This window comes from Camelus ferus, chromosome 8 (assembly GCF_009834535.1).
Source record: "Camelus ferus isolate YT-003-E chromosome 8, BCGSAC_Cfer_1.0, whole genome shotgun sequence".
Taxonomy (NCBI): Eukaryota; Metazoa; Chordata; class Mammalia; order Artiodactyla; family Camelidae; genus Camelus; species Camelus ferus.
In genome coordinates, this window is record NC_045703.1 from 65484334 (window position 1) to 65504817 (window position 20484).

The 20484-nt window shown below is 38.1% G+C and overlaps 1 protein-coding gene across 2 annotated transcripts in view; it reads right to left on the bottom strand.

Moving 5' to 3' along the window:
* Window positions 1-19110, bottom strand: part of TMEM242 (transmembrane protein 242) — a 39994-nt gene extending 20884 nt beyond the window's left edge. Inside the window, exons 1-3 of one of the 2 annotated variants that reach the window (XM_006179012.3) lie at window positions 17220-19110; window positions 16579-16679; window positions 8842-8979 (exon numbers count right to left, since the gene is read on the bottom strand). In XM_006179012.3, the coding sequence (XP_006179074.1) occupies window positions 8842-8979; window positions 16579-16679; window positions 17220-17307 (327 nt within the window). In that variant the 5' untranslated portion in view covers window positions 17308-19110. The remainder of the gene's footprint in view (window positions 1-8841; window positions 8980-16578; window positions 16680-17219) is intronic. The other variant, XM_014554492.2, reaches the window with a different exon arrangement.
* Window positions 19111-20484: the final 1374 nt, after the last annotated feature.

Below are 20484 nucleotides of genomic sequence, written 5' to 3' on the forward strand. Positions count from 1 at the left end.
CGAGCAGCACTTGCTCATGGATCAGGTGAAGGCAATGATGGGAAATGAGATCATCTAAGAGGCTTCTCTGCTGGCTTGAACAACTTAGGAGACGGGAGGGGACTCACTGAAATGGGAAAGACTCAGGGGGAGCAAGGTGGGGAGGAGGTGAGGAAAACTGGAGTTCTGCTTAGGATGCGGGTCCTTGACATGCCTGTGAGACATACAAGAGGTAGACTCCATGCAGTTTCAAGGAAAATCTGAAGGTCAGGCGGGAGCTATATATTTGGACATTATCAGGTTGTACTGATTCTTTTTAAATGCTAGGGACTAAGTGAGAGCACCAAGGGACTAAGGACACATGGAAAACAGAAGAGTCCAAGTGTGAAGCCACTGGAAACACCAACATTTAGACGTCTGCAGGGGCGCAGCCAGCAAAGGAGACCCAGAGATGGCCAGTGAGACAGAAAGGGTAGAAGCCAAAAGACAGTGTGTCACGGAGAGGAGAATGCTCACTTGTGTCAAATGGGCTGGGAGGTCAAGTGACAAGAGGGATAAGGACAAGACCCGGGTCTGGCAACATGGAGGGCACTGGCGATCCAACACCAGCAGTTTAGGGGGTGCTGGGAAAGCTGTTGGACTGCGAAGGGCAGGGAGTGGAGACAGTGACCACAGGAAACTCTCTTAGGAAATCTTTTCTGTGAAGGGAAGCAGGCAGATGGGCTGGTAGCTGGACGAGGATGAGGAACACCAAGAGATTTTTAGAGGTGGGAGAAACTAGAGCAGGTCTCCACACACTGCAGCAGAGGGGAAACCTGGTGATCAGCAAAGGCTGGGAATAATCAGGGAAGCGAGGTCCTTGGGCAGACGTGCGGGGAGGAGGGTGAACGCCCTCATGAGGGGAGGGCTTTCGCAGCAGCATGGATATTCCACCCATGGTGACACAGAAAGGCAGAGGGAGCGGGACAGCTGCAGGCAGAGGTTTGGGGAGATGAAGGCCAGTGCATTCTTGCAGTACATGGAGAAAGGACTGTAGGGAGCAAGGTGGGAGGCAGGAAGAATGGAGATCAGCTGGGAAAATATCTTGAGGCAGGAAGGTGCCCCTAACTGTAGTGGCTGTCGGGGTTGGACAGTAGCAAGACTTGGTGACTGATCGGATACGGGGATGAGAAAGAGCATGGTCATAAATAAAACCCAGTGTTTCTCTAGGCAGCTTTGTGGATGATGCTGCCATTCACTGTGCGTGACCTGGGAGTAGGCTGGGGGGTGGGGTGGGGTAAATGACAGTTCAGGTGGAGACACACGTGATGCCTGCAGGACATCCAAGCATCAGTGTCCAGTCAAATGCAGCTCAGGGGTCCAGGTGAAGGCGCAGACCTGGCAGTGGTCTGTAGGTGGATAAAGCCACCGGAGTTAACCTGTGGAGAAAAGACAAGGGCAAAGAAGGAACCCAAAGTAAATGGGGTAGTGGGAAGTGAAAAACAAGAGCCAAACTAGGATCAAGAACAAGTACAAAAAGAGTAAGAAGTATGAAAGCCCAGATTCTGTCAGCACAGAAGCAAATAATAACTGATCTATCTGAGTCATCAAGAAAAGGTGAAACTAAATTATGTTCAGCACAATTTGCTTTGTGGAAAGGTATATAACACATTACAAAAACTTCTTAAAATTGTCAGAGGTATTTCAGTCAGGAAAATTTGAGAGAACAGTTCATATTCTGATATACTGATAAATGAATAATATATACATATATCAACATATATAAAAAATTTTTCACAGTGTGAGGCATTTGTAAGTGACTAACCAATAACAGGTACCTTTGAAAACAAAGCTGCAGGAGGAAGCGTTTGCTGTCAGGTCTTCACTCCATCATGCTTTGGTTAGAGAGATCTGCTCACTTGAGTCCAATTTTCTAAGCTCAGTGTAAGAAGTAAGACAGAGAAAAAGAAAGCCCACGTGAAATCAAGGGCCCTTTCCTCCAGAGGCGTAAGACTGGGACCATTCCTGAGATGATTAAGCCCGACTGCGTCAGGCCTGGAAGAAGGTGGCTTTTGTGGCAGAGCTTATCCTTCTGGGTAACTGCTGCACATTCTCACTTTATAAAATGCTCAAGGCCCCATTTTACTTATGAAAGGAAACTGGTGGGTTTTTAAAGAGGAATCTTGGCACTATGCCAAAAGAGCTGATTTCCCCCTACCCTTGGCTTAAAAAAAAAAAAAAGGAAAAGTACATTGGTCATTATCTCCCATTTTAAACTGAGCAAGTCCCTTTGATTTGATCTTTGTCAGCAAATTGCTGCTCCACATTTACACAGAGTGCCTCTCCCCACCAAGCCCATTAGAGCTGCAACGGAATGGGAAATAAGTGGTATAGAGATGTTCTTGTCACCTCAGACCTGAGTTTAACTGAAGCACAGCACCACTTCCAATTAATTTAAAAATGATTCCAGGAAAAAATATTCCTCAATGCTTCAGTTGTCTGAAGGCCCGAGAGCTTGACAGATGGAGCTATCTCCGCAAGATCATGATGACTGTGTCCTGGGCAGCCTAGGAAGTACAGTCAGCAAGAGGAAGCAAGGCTGGGGCTGCTGACGTACGGTCATCAGAATCAGAGACTGAAGCTTTCTTCCTAGGGGCAGAAGCTGGTAGAAACCTTTGGAAGCACTGAAATTAGATTAGGCAAGGATGCAGAAGGGAAGTGTTTCAGCCAAATTTCAGACTTCCCCATAGGTCACTCAGAAGTGGCTACAATTACACAATGTGCCAGGAGACTCAGATTTGTTTTTAACCTCTGACCTAAACCAATGAAAAATATACAGCATGAAGTCTACTTCCTTCTTAGATATCTTAGAAGTTAAAACCTTTTCAGCTTTTCCATAGTTCTACTTTACATATGGGGTTCGAGCATTCACTCTACAATGCTGCTTTCATTTGAAATGAAGAAGTAAACACAGTGTAAGAATAAATGTACTGAATATGAGATGCACCAGAACGTTGGTAAAAATGAAACTGGCAAAAAGTAAAAAGAGAGAGATTTGCTGTAATTAGCAAAAGCCCTCAAGCTGGTCATAAGGTAATTAAAGTGAGCCCAAATATTAATATAAAAGTATGCCAATAGCTGCAGCTACAAAAAAGAGCTGGAGAAAATTTTATTAGAGTGCATCCATTATTGTGCCAGAGAAAAGGTATAATATTACTTCTCTTAAAAGATCTTTATTAGAGTAGAAAAGTCAAACGACAATTTTTTGAGAAATATTTAAAATATTATATGTTTTTAATATGTTTTACTTCTAGTTTTTTAAAGAAAAAGAGGTCTGGGCTTTTGAGAAAAAAGCAATCTATTTTAGATGAGGAGGAAGACAGGCTGGAGAGTATGCAAGACTTTGATCACAGATTATTTCCATAAAAGTCTTTACAGCAGCAGGGTCTTCAGAGAGATGCAATAAAGGAAGAGATTATTTTCCATATATCAGATTGGCAAAAATTTCAGGGTAACAGAAACCACTAATGGCAAGGGTGCTAGGAAACTTGTACATATTGTTGATATTCTCTGAACTACATAAGCTTTTCTGGGGACCATTTAGCAACAGATATCAAAAACATTTTAAAAATGCACTTTGATTCAACAATAACATCTTCTGTCTTTAGAACAGATTTCTTGACCAAGAAAAGTACAAAAAGATGTTTGCCTATAAAGGTTCACTATGGGGTTTGATAGTGAAAAATTACAATCTAAATGCTGTTGGCTGGAGACTGATTATCTATAACATACAACTGAGTACCACGTAGCCATTAAAAGTGATGAAGATTTATATAGTCTGCTGTGCAAAGATGTTCCCATGACTATTCAGTGAAAAAAAAAGTTCCAGAATAGTATAGTAAAAAACAACATTTATATACCATTATATGAACATGCCTACTATAGAAAGTCTAGAAGGATGTTTCTACTGTAATAAGTGATTACAACTCAGGGAGATTTCTGGTGATTTCTGTTTCTTTTTTGTACTTTTCTACATTGATTTAAAAAAAAAAAAAACAATGAGTTCATTTTTTTTAGGAGAAAACAAAGCCATCTTTGTTTAAAAATAGGTCTGAAATATATTTTTCTTTAAAAATAAACACCAATATATATAAATAAGAACAAATACCTCTCATCCCATGGTAAAAAACAAACAAACAAACAAACTTCCATTTATAAGTTAATTTTTAAATTTAAATCTCTGGACAAATTTGAAATATTTCATAATAACTGAGAATGTTTCCATTCATGGATTTATTGCTATTGAGGTTTTAGCTCCTATGAAGGCAACTGTAGGTGATATGTAAATTCTAACTACACTAGGTATTGTGAATATATTCTACACAAACCACAGTAAATGTTAGCAATTTACTGACCAGTACTGGGCGATTCTGACCAGTATTTTTAGATAACTTCACCTCAAACAAATGCAGAACAAGGGTCCACAGGCATAAAATGCTGTAACGATTCCAATCATATAAATCAGGAATTTTTTACATCCCTAATGTTTCTCCTTCAAAGGGAAGGAAAAAAAGACAAGATAGCTTAACCATAAATATGCTCAACCTCTTCAGAAAAGGTTTCAAGTGTCACTACTACTATAAATAATAAAAGGTTAAGAAGTTAACATGTAAGTAACTGTAGATGGCATGTTTTTTTTCTTTTGATAATTGGGGAATTACCAGTTAGCATCACTAATGCCCTTATTTACTGCCTGAAGAGCATTTATCTCCACTGTCTTCTAAACTTAAAATGTCTTCCCTAATAAAACAATCTAACAGTATCACGTGCACAGTATGCACAGACATGTCCGAACATGTCAGTCTCCCAGGATCATTTGCACAACTGCCTTAGGGGACCATGAACCCACAGTAAATGTCCATTCTTTACACAATTAAGTTCCTGTGATAAAATTAATGCTGCCTCAATCATAACCATAATTCAAATTAATTGACGAACCCAAGGCTGGTCAGCAGGGTGGAGCTGGTGTGGTGATGCCAGGCTGGACCTGTACTGATTCCTGCACAAAGGCAGGCAGGGTCCCATTTTAGATTCTGGACACACTGATCTGCATCAGTCGGCTGACTTATCTAAGATAGCTTCCACTAGCTCTTTTTTGGAACCTCTGATTAAATGCTATACACCATTATGTAAAATACAAACTTATATTTATATCTGATGTGTTAAACATGTTCCATGTGAAATGAAGTTCTATACTAATTATGAATAAACAAAGAGTAAATCCAAAATATTTCTAAGAAAACGAAGAGCTCTGCTTTAAGCATTTTCAGCATGTTCCCTTTTAGGCCAGCAGATGTAGCTGTGATTTAAAACAGGGAATGCAAACTGCTCTCTCAGTCAGCCATTAGATGGCACCCTTTTGTATGGAACTGGATTTATACTGGAGAGTTAATACAATTCAAGGTAGCTACCAACACTTATTTGACACTGGAATTGATTCTTATTTACCTGCATTTATCTAGAATGATCATCTCAATTACTTACTGAGTGCACAGATCGGGACCATTTTTGCTCAACATTTTTTGACTGAAACTTTTCCTTATTCATTGAAAGATGACATTTCCTAATAAGATGCAGTAAATTAATAAAAGTTCATCAGTGGAATCAGGGTAACCTCACAGTTACTATCAAAACTGTCTAATTCCAGAACCAAAATATAGCACACTGCTCTCCACAAGCCTCAGAGCAGGGTCATTTAATAAGAAACTTCCTTGGAAAGTCAATCCATGATGCTTAAAACCTAAGCCTTATATACTAACAGTTTACTGAGGAGCCCTGTCTTAGCTCAAGTGCCAGGCTCAGGGTAGGCCTGAAATGTCTTTTGAATAAGCAAATTAATAAACACTACTGCTTTTAAATATGTCTTAAAAAAAGTATCAGTGGGTTCATTTTTCTCAGATGTGGAAATCAAATTGATATGCCTAATGACCACCATGTAGGAAGAGTGAACTTGCGTTCTCTTTTTTGGTTAAAGACATGAACATGTAATATAAAACGATTTCAAGTGTCCTTACATTCAATAGTGCCAATGAGAAAAGAATTTTTCTCCCCCAAATATTTTACTTAGGTAATAATCCTCTTATCAGTGCTATAAAACAAAAAAGTTCACATTCTAGAAACTAAAATAGCACAGTCTAGCCCAGGAAGCCCAAGTTCTCAAGCATATAATTTAATTTAAATAACCTGATTTTGTTGGCCTATGAAAATTTGGATTATGACTCTTCCAAATCAAAGACTGTTCATATTTTCACATATCTTAAAAATTTACTACTCAATTTATGACCTACATTACTAAGCTCTAGAAACATTACCTATCACTTCCATGCACTCAAAGTGAAGTGCTAACAGACCATCATTTTTACAGACACTAAAAGCTTAATAATTTTATTATTATTTGCATGCCTCCCAAGCAGGCTTTATATGTAGTCAAGGAAGTTTTGACAACTCTCAGACAGTTGTGGGTTATGGTCAGCATACATTAATAAAAATAGTCTAGGACTTTTTTTTTTTTAAAGCAATATTATTGTTAAAGCAATATATATTTTAAGAATACAGAAAAGTGAAATAAAAAATTTACCCATATGTCTGTAATTCATTCACATATGACCACCAGACATATTTCCTCCTAGTCTTTTCCACTTGTTTTCAAATAACTGCTTTCATATACTATGAGAGAAGAATGGCTGTTCCTATACCAGACTGAGTTCAGCTATGATACTGGGAGATGAGGGCCACATTGAAGATGCCCAGTAAAACCTGTCAGGTTATCAGGAACTGTGTGGAACATGCCACAATCAACACCATTAAGTTCACTACCTCCTTCCCCCTGCCCTGGCCCCTTCTGCCTACTCCTTTATTTCCCATCTTAACTAAGAGAGGGAGGTAAAACTGGAAAAAAAATCTAGGTTCTGAGGACTACCAGACTTGGGTTCAAATCTTGACTCTGACAATTACAAGCTATGATCTTGGTCAAGTGACTGAACCTGAGTCCCAATTTCTTCATTTATAAAATGGGGGATATTAGTACCTGTTTCATAGCTATTATGAAGATTAAATAATCTGCTATGTCTAAAACGTCTGGTACAATGGCTGAAATGAAGAAAACATTTTATATTGGTCAAAAGCAAAACTGAGGTAACAAAATCATCAAAAATCTTCAGTCATGGGTTTTCTAACTTTTTCAACTAATCTGTACTTTATCATTACAATGAGTAGCAGGCAGTTACTTTAAAAATAAAGATTAGGGGAAAAGCAACATCTGTCTATCAGTATATTTTGAGTGAAAAAATACAATAGTGCCTGTGTGTAGTTATGATTAAACTAAACGTGAAAAATGCAGTAACACTAACACCTAGACTCCAGCAACTCCCCCTCCCTTGCATCAGTCTCCCCGCCACTGAACTACTTCCATCGGCGCACACACATGCTATTAACACAACCAACTTAAAAACAAAAACAAAAACCTCTCGACCCCACTCCCCCTTGTAGCAGCTATGACCTCATTTACTTCTTTCCCTTTAGAGCAAACTCAGACTTGCCCATACATGCTGCCTCCAGCCTCTCTGCTCCATTCTCTTTCGGATCCACTCCACTCAGGCTTTACCCACCAAAGACGCCACACTGCCAACTCAGTGAACTACCAGTTCTCATTTTATGCGACTATACCCAGCATCTACCTCCTTGAACCATTTTTTTCACCTGGCATCCAAGTCACCATTCTCCTGGTTTTCCCTAACTCTTGGGTAGGGAAAGCTTCTCCTCATTCCTCAACCTCTAGCTCTTGGAAATGCCCAAGAGCTCCTTCCTCAGACTCTGCTCTCTTCTCTCTACACTCACTTTGGTGAGCTCATCTGACCTTGTGGCTTTAAATACTATCCACATATTGATGAGTCTCAAATTTATATCTTCACCTTGTGCCTCTCCCCTGAACTCAAAACTTCTATATCTAACTGCTTACTTGACTCTCCACTTGGCTCTCTAAAAGGCACCTCCAACTCACAAGTCCCAGACTAACCTCCTGACATTATGCCCTAACACCTGCTCCTCTCTCACTGGTCCGTCCCATCCATTTTCCAGCTGTTCAGACCCAAAGCCTGGAGACATCCTTGACTTATTTTCTCTCACCTCCCGCATTCAATTTATAACAGATCCCTTGTTGCCCTTACCTTCAAAATATATCCAGAACTTCTTTTCATCAACTCAACTCCTGCCATCAATTCTAAACCACTACCAATTCTCACCTGTCACAAAGAGCCTGGTCCACAGAACTTCCTACCAGTAGTTTAAATAAATATAAGCCAGTCATTCTGAATGTACAGCTTTTTTGCTTGGAGTACTACTTACACACACACACACACACACACACACACACACACACACACACACACACACACACACACACACTTTAGGATCTTTTCCCAATAATGTATAAACACATTAATAATTTAAATAATAATTTTAAAATGCTTTAACTATTTTACAAGGATGTTTATATATATATGGACATCAAACAGCATAGAAAATTGTTCTAAATTAAATCATTTTACTGAACAAGCAGCAATGGCCAATTTATATAAAATGAACATTTGCTATGAATTAGTCATTAATTATATTTGAAGTTTCACCACCTTCAAATATTTAAATTATTTATATGATTTACTAGTAATGAGAAGTTGCCTAGTTATTAGTAAGAATTTAGTCAATTCCCTGTTACTCACTTCCCAAGACAGTAAACTACATACAAATTTGTAAATCTGGTAGATTTAGACTGCACAAAGTAGAATAAACATTCCAGATACCAATTACAGGGTTGTAGTTACTTACACTGTGAACTCCTAATGCTTTCCAGACTGCGAAGCTGATCACACCAACCCCACACCATGCATAAAGTGAGCCCCACCCCAGGGCTCGCAGGGCAAGGGAAGACCCGCTCTCTGGTAAGGCAGCCGTGGCCATACTTCCCTGAAACGAAGACAGAAAGGTTTGGGTAAAAATCATCAGCTCAGAAAGAATAAATATTTGGAGAGTGTTTGAAATGAATAATTCTCTCTTCCCATGATATTGGGAAGCCAGATCAACCCAAGTTCAAATACAAGCTTTGCTACTTAATAACTGTATGACTTAAGTCACAACTTCTCTGGTTGACAAATATTTGAGTAGGCAAGGCACTGTGCCAGGAGCCGTGCTGGGTACTGGAGGAATAAAGGTAAACAGAGCAACTTCTTTATGACAAAGCACTTCAGTCCTGGGGATAGTGGAGGTGGACATGGTGAAGACAGACACCTAGAAGTTAATTATGATCTAAATGGAAAGGACAATGATAGAACCACACATATATACAGGGCACTGTGAGCCCAGAGAAGGGCACCTAATCTACCTGCAGGGAGGGGAAGTTTTAAGGAGAGGTTCCTGAAAGAGGTGAGCTAAATCTAAATCTGAGAAAGATGTGTGATATAATTCCTTGTGAGGACTTTTAAATATATATGCAAAATGCCTGGCACATAGTAGAAATTCAGTCCATGGCAGCTATTAAAGAGAAACTAGAAAATAAAGTGACCCTCCTCCCAATTTTCAAGATAATATTAAGGTAAAAATCTATAATTATAATAACTGAACAACTTTCAGACGATAAGCATAAAAAACCCGACTAGAGAAGGGTAAGAATGCAATGCATACTTCAAAAAGGAATAACCGTCCTATTACCGACAGCACTGAGGTGGAGTAGTGGGCGGGTGTGTGTGTGTGAAGGGGGTACACTATAGAAAGACAAAAATATTGGGAGGAATGGAGTATTAGATTTCTAAAGTCTCTTCCATGATTTGGTAATTTAAAATATAAGTTGGCAGTGTATTTTTATTTAAAAATCGAAACTCTGAAGTAAAAATAAACAAAGATATTCCTCTACTACACTGATCAGATGCTCACTGGAGGACAATATCTAGGGTTAGTGTCTATTAATTTAGGTTAGAAGGAGCTCATAATAAGAAAACAACAAAATAGTAAAGGTCTGACAAGCATGAAGGGAGATAAATTAATTTTTTGTAAAGTATGATGATATTCTATGGATGTGATGAGCTATTTTTCTGTATCTATTATTTTATGAATAAAACTGCACAAGCAGTATTCATACGCTAAAAGTTTCTTTTTACTATTAATACTGGTGACTAAATTAGACTGATCAGAAGAACCAAAGAGGCACATTTTTCCTTATACTGTTAAATGATCATTAATCTTATTTTAAAATGAGATTAATTTTTAAATAAGATTGCAGGACTGCAACCTCCCAGGGATCCTATATATTCAAATACTATATCATAGTTAATAATTATATATATAAGTGTAATTTTATATATTGCTCCTTTACTATAAGACAAGCACTGTTCAAAGCATTTTACATGTATTAACTCACTTAACCTCACTCTGTGAGATAGGTACTATTACCTTATGAAAGACTAAACTGAGGCAGCGAGAAATTAAATAATTTGTTCAAGGTTTCACAGCTTATAAAAGCTAGGGCACTTCAGCAGTCTGGCTTTTCAGACTAAGGGGAACTTGCCATTCAGTCATTCATCACTTCTGATTCTACACAACACAATACAAAATGCAAGTGAAAGTATCTTTTTAAGTGGAAACAAATCCATGGTGTAAATTAGAATAAAAACCATCATTATTCAGAATAATTCAAATATTTACACTAGAGGAAGCTGAGAAAGAAGTGATAATACATAAGGGCCTACTTGAAATTTAAACTATGGGACATTCATTTATTTCCTTAATTTGACCTGAATATGAAATACAATTTATCTTTAAAATTTTTTTAAAAGGATCTGTAGAATTTAGGAACTATTAAAAATTTATTATTTTTTTCCTGTGAGTCTGTCTGCTAAAACCCATTAAACATCAACAAACAAAAATGCTCAGAAAAAATAATTTAACTTTCTCAAAAGTTTAGTCTTATTTTTTTTCTAATTATATATCATTATGAAAAATTTGGTATGTATGAAAAAGCCTAATGATGAATGAAAAAAATTCATTTTATTATCCAGTAAACCACAGTAAACATTTCGACATATTCTCCCTCTTTTTGATTTTTTGAGGACATTTAAAAAACAATTTAACATCGTTAAAACTTTAATCTTCAACATTCATCCTCTCACAGTGTCAAGAACTCATATTTTAATGGTTACATTACACTGATTTATCACAATTTACTTAGCCATTTGTTATGAATGTATCCTAGTTTAATATTTTTTAAATTAAAAACTTCTTTGTGCCTAAACACTTACCTGTTCTTCTGATTAACTCCATGGGGAAAACTCCTCAAAGCAGAATTACTAAGTGGAGAAGCATGAACATTTTATACACTGATACATACTACAAAATGTTTTTCAAAAGGTTGTACTAAGTTACAATAATGTTTCATGAGGACCATTTCAATTTCAAGTTAGCTAGCATTAGATGGTCTCAGTAAAAACAAACACACAAAAAAGAAACTTTTGAAATTTATATAAAACTATTTATAACCTACATTTCTATTGTTACTGAGAATGACGGTCCAAGTTACCATGAGCCAATGTTTACATCTTTGTAATTACATATTCTTGTTATTTGTCCACTTAAAGTTTTCTGATTTGTATATTCTTTCTGTATTAATGTTCTTTGAAGTCCTTAAACCTATCATACGTGCTATCATATTTCCCTAGTTTGGTTTATTTTTATCCTTTTATTTTGCTTTGTTTGTTTTTGGTCAAAGATGCATTCTAATGCTTTTAAGCTTACTAGAACTTCCCTCCTCCAAAGTCATAGTCATTTCTCTTTCCTTCTAGCTGCATTTTTGTTTAAGAAAAAATTTTTTACCCCTAACTTTTTAGTTCATCTGGTATTTATTTCAGTTTTGATGGAAGCTGGTAACTAAAAAGATTTTGCTTCCCCAATAGCTTAGCAACTGCCCCAGCATCACTCAATGGATTAACCTTCTCTTCCCAACTTACTTAAGAAACTTGCAAATAGAGAGGTTTGTTTCTAAGCTATTTTTGTACTACAAATTTTGCTGGAATCACAGATTTAATTATAGAATCATAAAAAGTCTTGATGTCCAGAAAGTACATCATATTCATTACTTTTTATCAAACATTTCTTTACTGTTTTTGCTTATTAATTCTTCTAGAAAAACCCCAGAACATTTTGTCAAGATTCCTCCAACTCCCATTCATTGTCATTTTCATTAGAATGACAACTTACTAGCTAATCTGGTAAGCGACAGCAAATTTATGACATCCTGTCTTTCATCAGGAAATATGTTTCCATTTACTCAAGTCTTTTTTTTTAAGAATAATTTTCTCTATATTGCTCAATCCATTTCTTAATAAAGGTTTTTTAATGCATGTGTTTGTGACTGTGAATGTTATTCAGAGTACACAGAAACACTTCATTTACCTGCATTCCCATGCCAGCACATGCCTAGACCTACCAGAAACTATCACATGACAGACCTTTTGTAGATATATCCTAGTCCCAACCAGACTTTCAAGAGATTTTTCTTTAGCTATTTTCTATGATGAAAACAATATACTACTCTCTGCAATTATTCCTTTTGCCATGTTGCTATAATTTCAGTGGTTCCCTGGATACTACAGATCTCACACAAATTCACTAACTTCTCAATGGCCTGAATTTTCATCTAGAAGTGGTACCACTAACCAAATATTATTACACCAGGGTCAGTTTAAGTGCTTTGGCTTAAATTTTATTTTAGAAACTTAAATTAAAATCCTTTATTTCCCTGGGAAGGAAAGAAATTATATATGTGTTACAGATATACATAAATCTTTAAAGCCTACATAATTCCACATTTGTTTTGCTAGGTAAGAATGGTAGCTGTGCGTAAAAGTAATCCTTAATAACATAGCAGTACTCCCAATAAAATCTTAGGCTTGCCAAACTTTTTGATTAAAAACCAAGGAACATGCTGTATTTGTGTATGTCTCAAAAATTGATTATGAGGAAGTGAGTTATTATCAGTTGATGTCTGCATACTTCCAAAAATGAATTTTAGTGGAAATGATGTTAAAAATTGATGTGTCCTTATTAAGTTTTTAAAAGTCTAGTCACAAGCTTTATCTGCTGGAGTATATGTCACATGACTTTCATACAGCCTGCTCAGAATTTTCAAAATGAACACTGGCTGACTGGCTGCAGGGAAAGACTGACTTGCCAACAAATACTGTTGCTTCAAAAGCTCTTTAGATAAAACCGCATATGTTAGTCACGTATATATAAATGAAAGCTACATTTTTCTCACTACCACATTGTTCATTTTTTTCATTTAAATTAAAATGAAGGCATATGCATATGGAAGTTGAATTTAACAATTCACAGTGCAGTTATGATATTTAATATCCCCAAGATAAAACAGAAAGTTATTTTCACAGTTAAAATTGTATTTATAATACCTCTTATGCTTAAAGACATAGGTACCCCTTCTACCTATTTTTAACAAGACTTAGTCTATTATTCACAGGTGTAGGAATTCTAAGGACAAATAGCTCAGTTTGTCAGAAAGTCAACTGCACACCTAAGAATTTAAGGTTCATGTTTTTAGGGTTTTTTTTTTTTTTCAGTTTAATCCTGGGATGAATTTGATATAAATCAAATGGATATTTAAAAGAATGTTCAATCTAGCTATTTCCCCTATAGAGCATTCTTATCTGACACATTTTGCTACATTCTTTACGCCATAGAAACAACTGTTTTTATAACATACACAGTATATATTTTTTAAATATTTGCTTTTATAATTTCTCAGCAGTTGTAGCTATTTCAGAAGGATGATGACTCACCCTTCTGTCTGCTCACTACATAAATGGGTCTTGAAATAACTCAGTTATCTGAAGAATATTTAACCCCCAAAACAAGGCTTCTCAGTCTTTCTGGATCCATTTACACTGGGACCCCAAAGATTTCTGATTTTGTGAATTAAAACAACTATTTCCAAAACAAAAAATTTAGTACAAAGAGAGGCGAGGCTTTACATTTTTGATAATCTTGTAAATGGCTACATAAAAGACAGCTCGACTTTCATATACAGGTCTATATTCAATCTGTTGCAATAGGTTTTTGGTTGAAGTATATGAATAAAATCTATCCTTATACAGATGTGTGATTGGAAAAGAGAGGAGTATTTTAACAGCCTCGCTTCTTTGATACTACACCCAAATTCGACAAATAGTTTCTTAAAAGTTACCTGCACTATGGAATATGAAATCATATCAATGAATTTTTATACTTTGTTACATTAAAACCCATTAGTCTGTTTTACATTTTGAATGGAACTTTTATCCATGCATCACAATCATTCAGGAAATAATGATTTGCCAAGTTATGTAGATCTTTCAATTGTTGACACCATTATTAAATATTTAAAAGTCACATCATTAATATCACTACTAATCTTGTTAGAAAAGCCTTTAAATGTTGAGCAGCTGGCAAGCTCACAATGGCAGATACAAGTTTTCTAAAATCTAATTTTTACCTATAAGAAATTATATAGATTTCTTAGTTATAGATACAGAAAAGATATAGAATTTTATCATTGACAACAAATACTAACAACGGCTCACTTGAAGGGACAGGCTCATTTTGTTCATTTTGAAGATGTCTACTGAGTAACTATAGTTGTTCAGCTATTCAGAACTCAGTTGTTCTTTCAAGTGAAAATTATATGCCATGAGAAAAAAGTGACTGGTTCAGTGTGTAACTCAATCACACAACTGGTTTTTCTTGAGAAAAACATCTTACTTTGGTATAAAGTAGATGTGCTTTCCATGTATTTCCCACTTCTTCATATAGGATATTAAAGAGGTATGTTCAAGAATCAAGATTTTAAGGATTAATAATTTTACTGCTTCAACAAGGACATTCTTCTGCAGTGATGGCTTTAACCACAGGTGTGTGGGAAGGAAGACCACAATACAGTTTAGGGTCACTGCCTTGACTACAGGAAGGCACCGGCAATTTTCCCCCTATTGCTTCTGTACCATTAGTGGAAAAGTCTTAGCAGTATTATGAAAATAATTGACTTTACAGATGCCCAATGGGTCTCAAGGATCCCCAGGGTTCTGTGGACCACAGTCTGAAAACCACTGTGTTAGACTGTAAAGGCCATGCGTAATATCAAATCTTAGAACCACAAAATAGAAAAATAGAATGCAAAATTGTGAACATGTGTATGTGATTTTATTTTTTTGAGAGACAGAATCGCTAGCTTTGATTAGATTCTCAAATAGATCTGTGACCCAAAGGTTATCATCATAACCTGTATTTAGAAATCGACAAAAACTCCACATTAAAGCACCACTATCAGTCAGGTTTTACTGATTTCTGCCACAAGAGACGTATTTCTGCTCTGAAAATATTCTGTAACATAGAGGGAGAATGACCTTAAAATGCATAACATCGATTTGGGAACCTCCATACGAACCCTGAGTGTACAGAGGGGAATCCAAATGCACTTCAAATGTGATCTCTTGCCACTCTTAAGGCTTAAATATGATTATTAGATTATTAAAGATAGATACAAGCAAAAAAGGACTTCGACTGGTTTATGATTTTTTCACATAACACTCTTCTTCCAAAGCAAGTATCAAATTGTAATTATATAGTTATAATTACATATGTATTTAATATGTATTTAATAACTGTCTCCTGCACCAGACCTAGCTTCCTGAGGGGCAGATAAATTTTGTTCATTTTTGTATCTCTTGTACCTAGCTAGCACAGTGCCTGCACAAGAAAGATCTGGAATAAACATTTGTTGAAGCCATGAATTAATGGATAAATAAACTACATCAGGTGGGTAGGCCAGAGACCGGACAATACAAGAGAACTACAAGTAAATGGTAAGAAAATTTCTCATCAACTGAGGAAATGAGGTACATTTATCCATGTCAGAGTGACTGCTCGATCTTGCTCATAGGTAAGGATTTTCTGCCTTTAGGAGGTTATAGTCATTTGACCAAAATTTACTGGGCACCTACTATGTACCAGGTATTTTCTAGGAAGTGAGGCTGCTGCACCTCCCAAGCACACATGGTTTCTGGGTTCAAGGAGCTGACCTATGTTTTTCATCAATACTAAGATGCACTTTATTTCAACATTTTAATCTCTCTGAGACAAAAATGCCTCTCGCAGCATTGTCTCAAGAATTTATTTGGCATTGTTTTTCTTTTTCAGTGGTACATAAAACATTGGGGCCCCTTACCACTGAAAGTGATTTACCTAGATTTAGATTTAATGTCATGTGAATAGGAAATGTACTAGATGAGCTTTCAAAGTCTTGTTTCAAAGTCAAAGTTTAAAAAGCACATAATTAAGTACTTCTTTTTAAATGAAAATAAAGATAGTTGACTAATTTGTATACTTCTTGAATCTATGAGGCACATATTGGTTTACTTACAGCAATATGAGAGGCCATCAACACTTCTTTTACTTATCTTAAGCAGAACAGCTGCCATTTGTTTGTAAACAATAATAATGCAATGAATGGATTTCGGTGTCACAAACCTTACTGAACCATTCAGGACTTCTCTTTTTCGCCAATGATAATGTTGTAACAAATCCAGCCAGCATTCCTGCTGCAGCAACAGTACCAAGGAAAATTCCACCTGCGAAGAGTTTTGGGGGTAGGGAGTGAAGGGTGGGGAGAGGAAAAAAAAAACCCTGAAGTTAAAAAGAGGTACATAAGTAAGTTTCAGATACTGTTTGAAATTTGAGAAAAGATGGCTAAGCAGCTCTTGGCAAAGGTAAATAATAGCGGCTCTGAAACCTGCGTGACCTCACGACCTCTGATTTCTGAGGCCATTCCAAGGTGTCATTCCCCAGTGCAGAGAATAGGAGCAGGGTCCCTTCCTCTGGACAGTGGCGTGAAGTTTCTCCCGGGGAGGGGAAAAACAATAGAGATAGTGAGAGTTAGAAAAGGGGGATACGAGAGAAACTGTAAAGGGAATGGGGGCAACGCAGCACATACAGAACAGCCCACGGGACCAGCCTCCAGCCCAGGAGAGACTACACCCCGCCCGATCCCAACCGCTAAACTGAGGGACACCAAAACGAAGGTCTCCCTGGGCGGGATGTGCGTGGGACTGACCACTCCAGCGCAAGCTAGTGCCCCGGGTGAGCTCACCCACTCCCACACTACACCACACCTTTAACCAGGAAAAGACGCTCGTCAGTGGATCCCGGAGCCTCCAGCGCGGCGGACGGGTCCGCAGTCCCAGAGCCCTCGCTCTCCATGTTTATTAGTCTCCACTACTGCGTCCGGGGCCAACTGGGCCCGGGTGGAAGCGAGGGCGAGGCACAGGAGAAAGGTTCCGCTGCCACCTCCCTCTGTGCAACCTGAATACCGGTCCGGGGAAAGACCGCAGTCCCCAGCCGTCTGTCTTCCTGTGGGCAATCTCGGGGAAGATGCGGTGGCTGCACCCTGAGGCCAGTGTCCTCCAAGGCGGTCAACTAGGGAGGATCATTTGCCTGCTCCAAGGTGATGATCGCTGCTCTTTAATGCTGTGTCTATTTGAAACAATGCTCAACTTTGACTCTAGGAGGCAGTGAGGGGTCGCAGATTGCGCCAGCAGCCCTGGACCACCCTGGTTGGCGAGCCAAGAGATTAGTTTCCTGATCAGCCTTACACTATGTCCAGGGATTTGGCCCGCATTAGCATTTCACGATTCTAAAAAGTAGGTCTCAGTCTTTTCTCTGTACTTCGCTGGGAAATTTCGTTAACAGTCGTCACTTTAGGTGTAACTGACAGGGTTTATCCCTGGAAGAACGCCAGGCTCTCAGCTCTGTGGTCATGTGCCTCCTATCCAACTAGTTGATTGATCAGCTAACCTAGGGGATTGGATGTCTAGCATGCTGAACTGAAGTGAACGGCACAACCCCAGCCGGGCCAGCTGAGGACCACCCCAAGGAGTTGCTAACAACCGAGTTTCAAGGCTGCCCTAGAACCGCTCAACGCTGGCTGGCCACCATCAGACAAACCTGGTCTTCCCAGACTGGAAGGCTGATTTGAGAATGGTGGTGGATTTTGTAGATGGCCATTGAGAAGATGAGGCTAGTAGTCAAAATATTTTCAGCCTTGTAAACACAGACACAAGACATCATCTTTTAAAATGAAGCACTCTGACTGTTACTTGTTCATTCTAAACAACAAAAGCCAGGAACTTCTTGAGGGTGGGTGATGGAGATCCTTATTCATTTTCAAATGTCCGGGCCTGCTTTCAGGATATTACCTCGTGATGCATAATAAACAAATTTTGCGTGAGTAAATGAACGCATCAGTTAAAATACAATTTATAGCCCAAACCTGGGCTCAGGTCCTAAACCACTTCTCAGCTGTGTGAACCTGATGGGGTTATCAGGCTCTCTTATCTCAATTTCTTCACCTGCAAAATAAAGAAACTGAGAATACCCACTTCATAGGGTTGCTGTGAGAATTAAATGCAGCAATGTAGATAAAGAACTTCACATAATACCTGGCACAAACAAACACCCAGTAGATTTTAGCTCTAGTTACTATCCCCTTCGATTCCAGTAGCTGTTTTGCTGCATTACCTATGGAGATTTTTAAAAAAAAATTACAGACGCTCAGGGCCTCCACACTGTAGATTACAGCTCTGAAGATCCAGGCAGACCAGTTTAAAATCTCCATGGGGCTTCTGATATGAACCAGGTTGAAAACTACTGCTCTATTCAAATTTCTGTGTGGGAGAAATCACATAGAATTTGACTTTGGATTCTTTGGAAGCACAATGTCATAATTGGAAAGAGCCCCTTAAACTGGCAAATGCTGGGCTAATTTGTTGAAGTTCCTTCCTCAGACTTATCCTTCCCCTTCTACACAATGGAGACCATAGCAGTTAACATTTATTGAGTGCTTTCCGTGGGTCTGGCAGTGCCCTAAATGCTTCAAATAAGTTATCTAATTTAATCTTCTCCATTGTGGACCAAAAGAAATAATTATTGCCTACCATTTCAGTAAACAATGAATGTTGCCCTCCATTAAGCCATTAGCCCCTGCAGCTGCCTGGATGGTGTACCCTGAGGGAGAAAAACAGGTTACTGGCCCTAGACAGTTAAAATGCATATCAAAGGAATAATTTCAATAAGCCCAGACTCTTGCATCTTCCCATACATAGCAAAACACTAGAATCATTAACATGAGATTTTGTGTGTGTGTGTGATTAGCATCAATCTTTTGATGTTTGATTATGTTTGTTTGTTTTTCCAGCAAAAACTCCTATCTATCCTGGCTTTTCTCTTACTTCTTTGGAGCAGTTTCTCAGAGCTGTCTGAGAGGCTGATTCCTAGGCTATTGTCCTCAGTAAGACCCTCAAATAAAACATAACTCAACTTTTAGGTTGTGTGTTTTCAGTAAATGCCATAAACTCTGAGAGACTGACTTGCTCAGCTGTTCATTGGCAGAGCCAGGATTTACAAGCAGCTCCTTGTCAAGCCCTTATCCATCTCCCAGGGATCCTCAATCTTGAGCTTGATAATTGGAATCACATGGACAGGCTTCTTGACCACAGATTACTGGTCCCCAATCCCAGAGTTTTTGGTGAGTTTTGAGAACATGCAGATCTAACAAGTGATGCAGATCTTCCCAGGTGATGCTGATGCTTGGAGACCGTCTTCTCTCTGACTTATTCTTACAATTTCTACCTCTACAATCGATATAAACACACCAATTACCAGTACTGAAATTGAATAAGTAATTTAAAAACTCCCAACAAACAAAAGTTTAGGACCATTTTAACATTTGGAATTCTGTTTTCTCAAGACATATTTACAGAGAAAAAGTGTTAATTCCTCAACTCTCCCCATTCTTTTCTGTCCCCCCAAAAAGCACAGAAACTTTTTATTTTAAGGATCACATTACTATATACTGTAAGTGTATATAGTACTTACATATAGTACTTACAAGAGAGAGAAAACATCTTTAAATCTAGGGCAGTTACAGCGTCCTGTATTCTGGAGCCGGTCTCCATTTTGAGACAGTAACTACAAACCCTGTTGGACACCCATCTGCTTTTATTCCTGAGGATGTGGTTCACAAACTTCTTCCTTCTTTCTAACTCCCAAAAGTAAAGAACAGCTTTCTTCTTTCCTACATGAAACTTACTTTCCCAGTGAACAGAAGGCAGAAGAGGCAATTAAAGCAAACCAATGGGCAATCTTTGTCTTAGGTGAGCAGTTTGCATTCTGAGAGTCCTTGTCAGATACACACTGGAGAGGAGGGACAGAGAGCTACTTGGACAAGACGAGCTTGTGGTGGGAGATTACGACCCCATTCCTCACTGGCGCCAGCCTTGGTGCCTTGCTCTGTCCCAGATCCTGGGAGATGGTGATTCTAGGGCCTGGGAAACAAGCCCGGTGCAAGGATGGAGAGTCCCTGGCCCTGAGATTAGAACC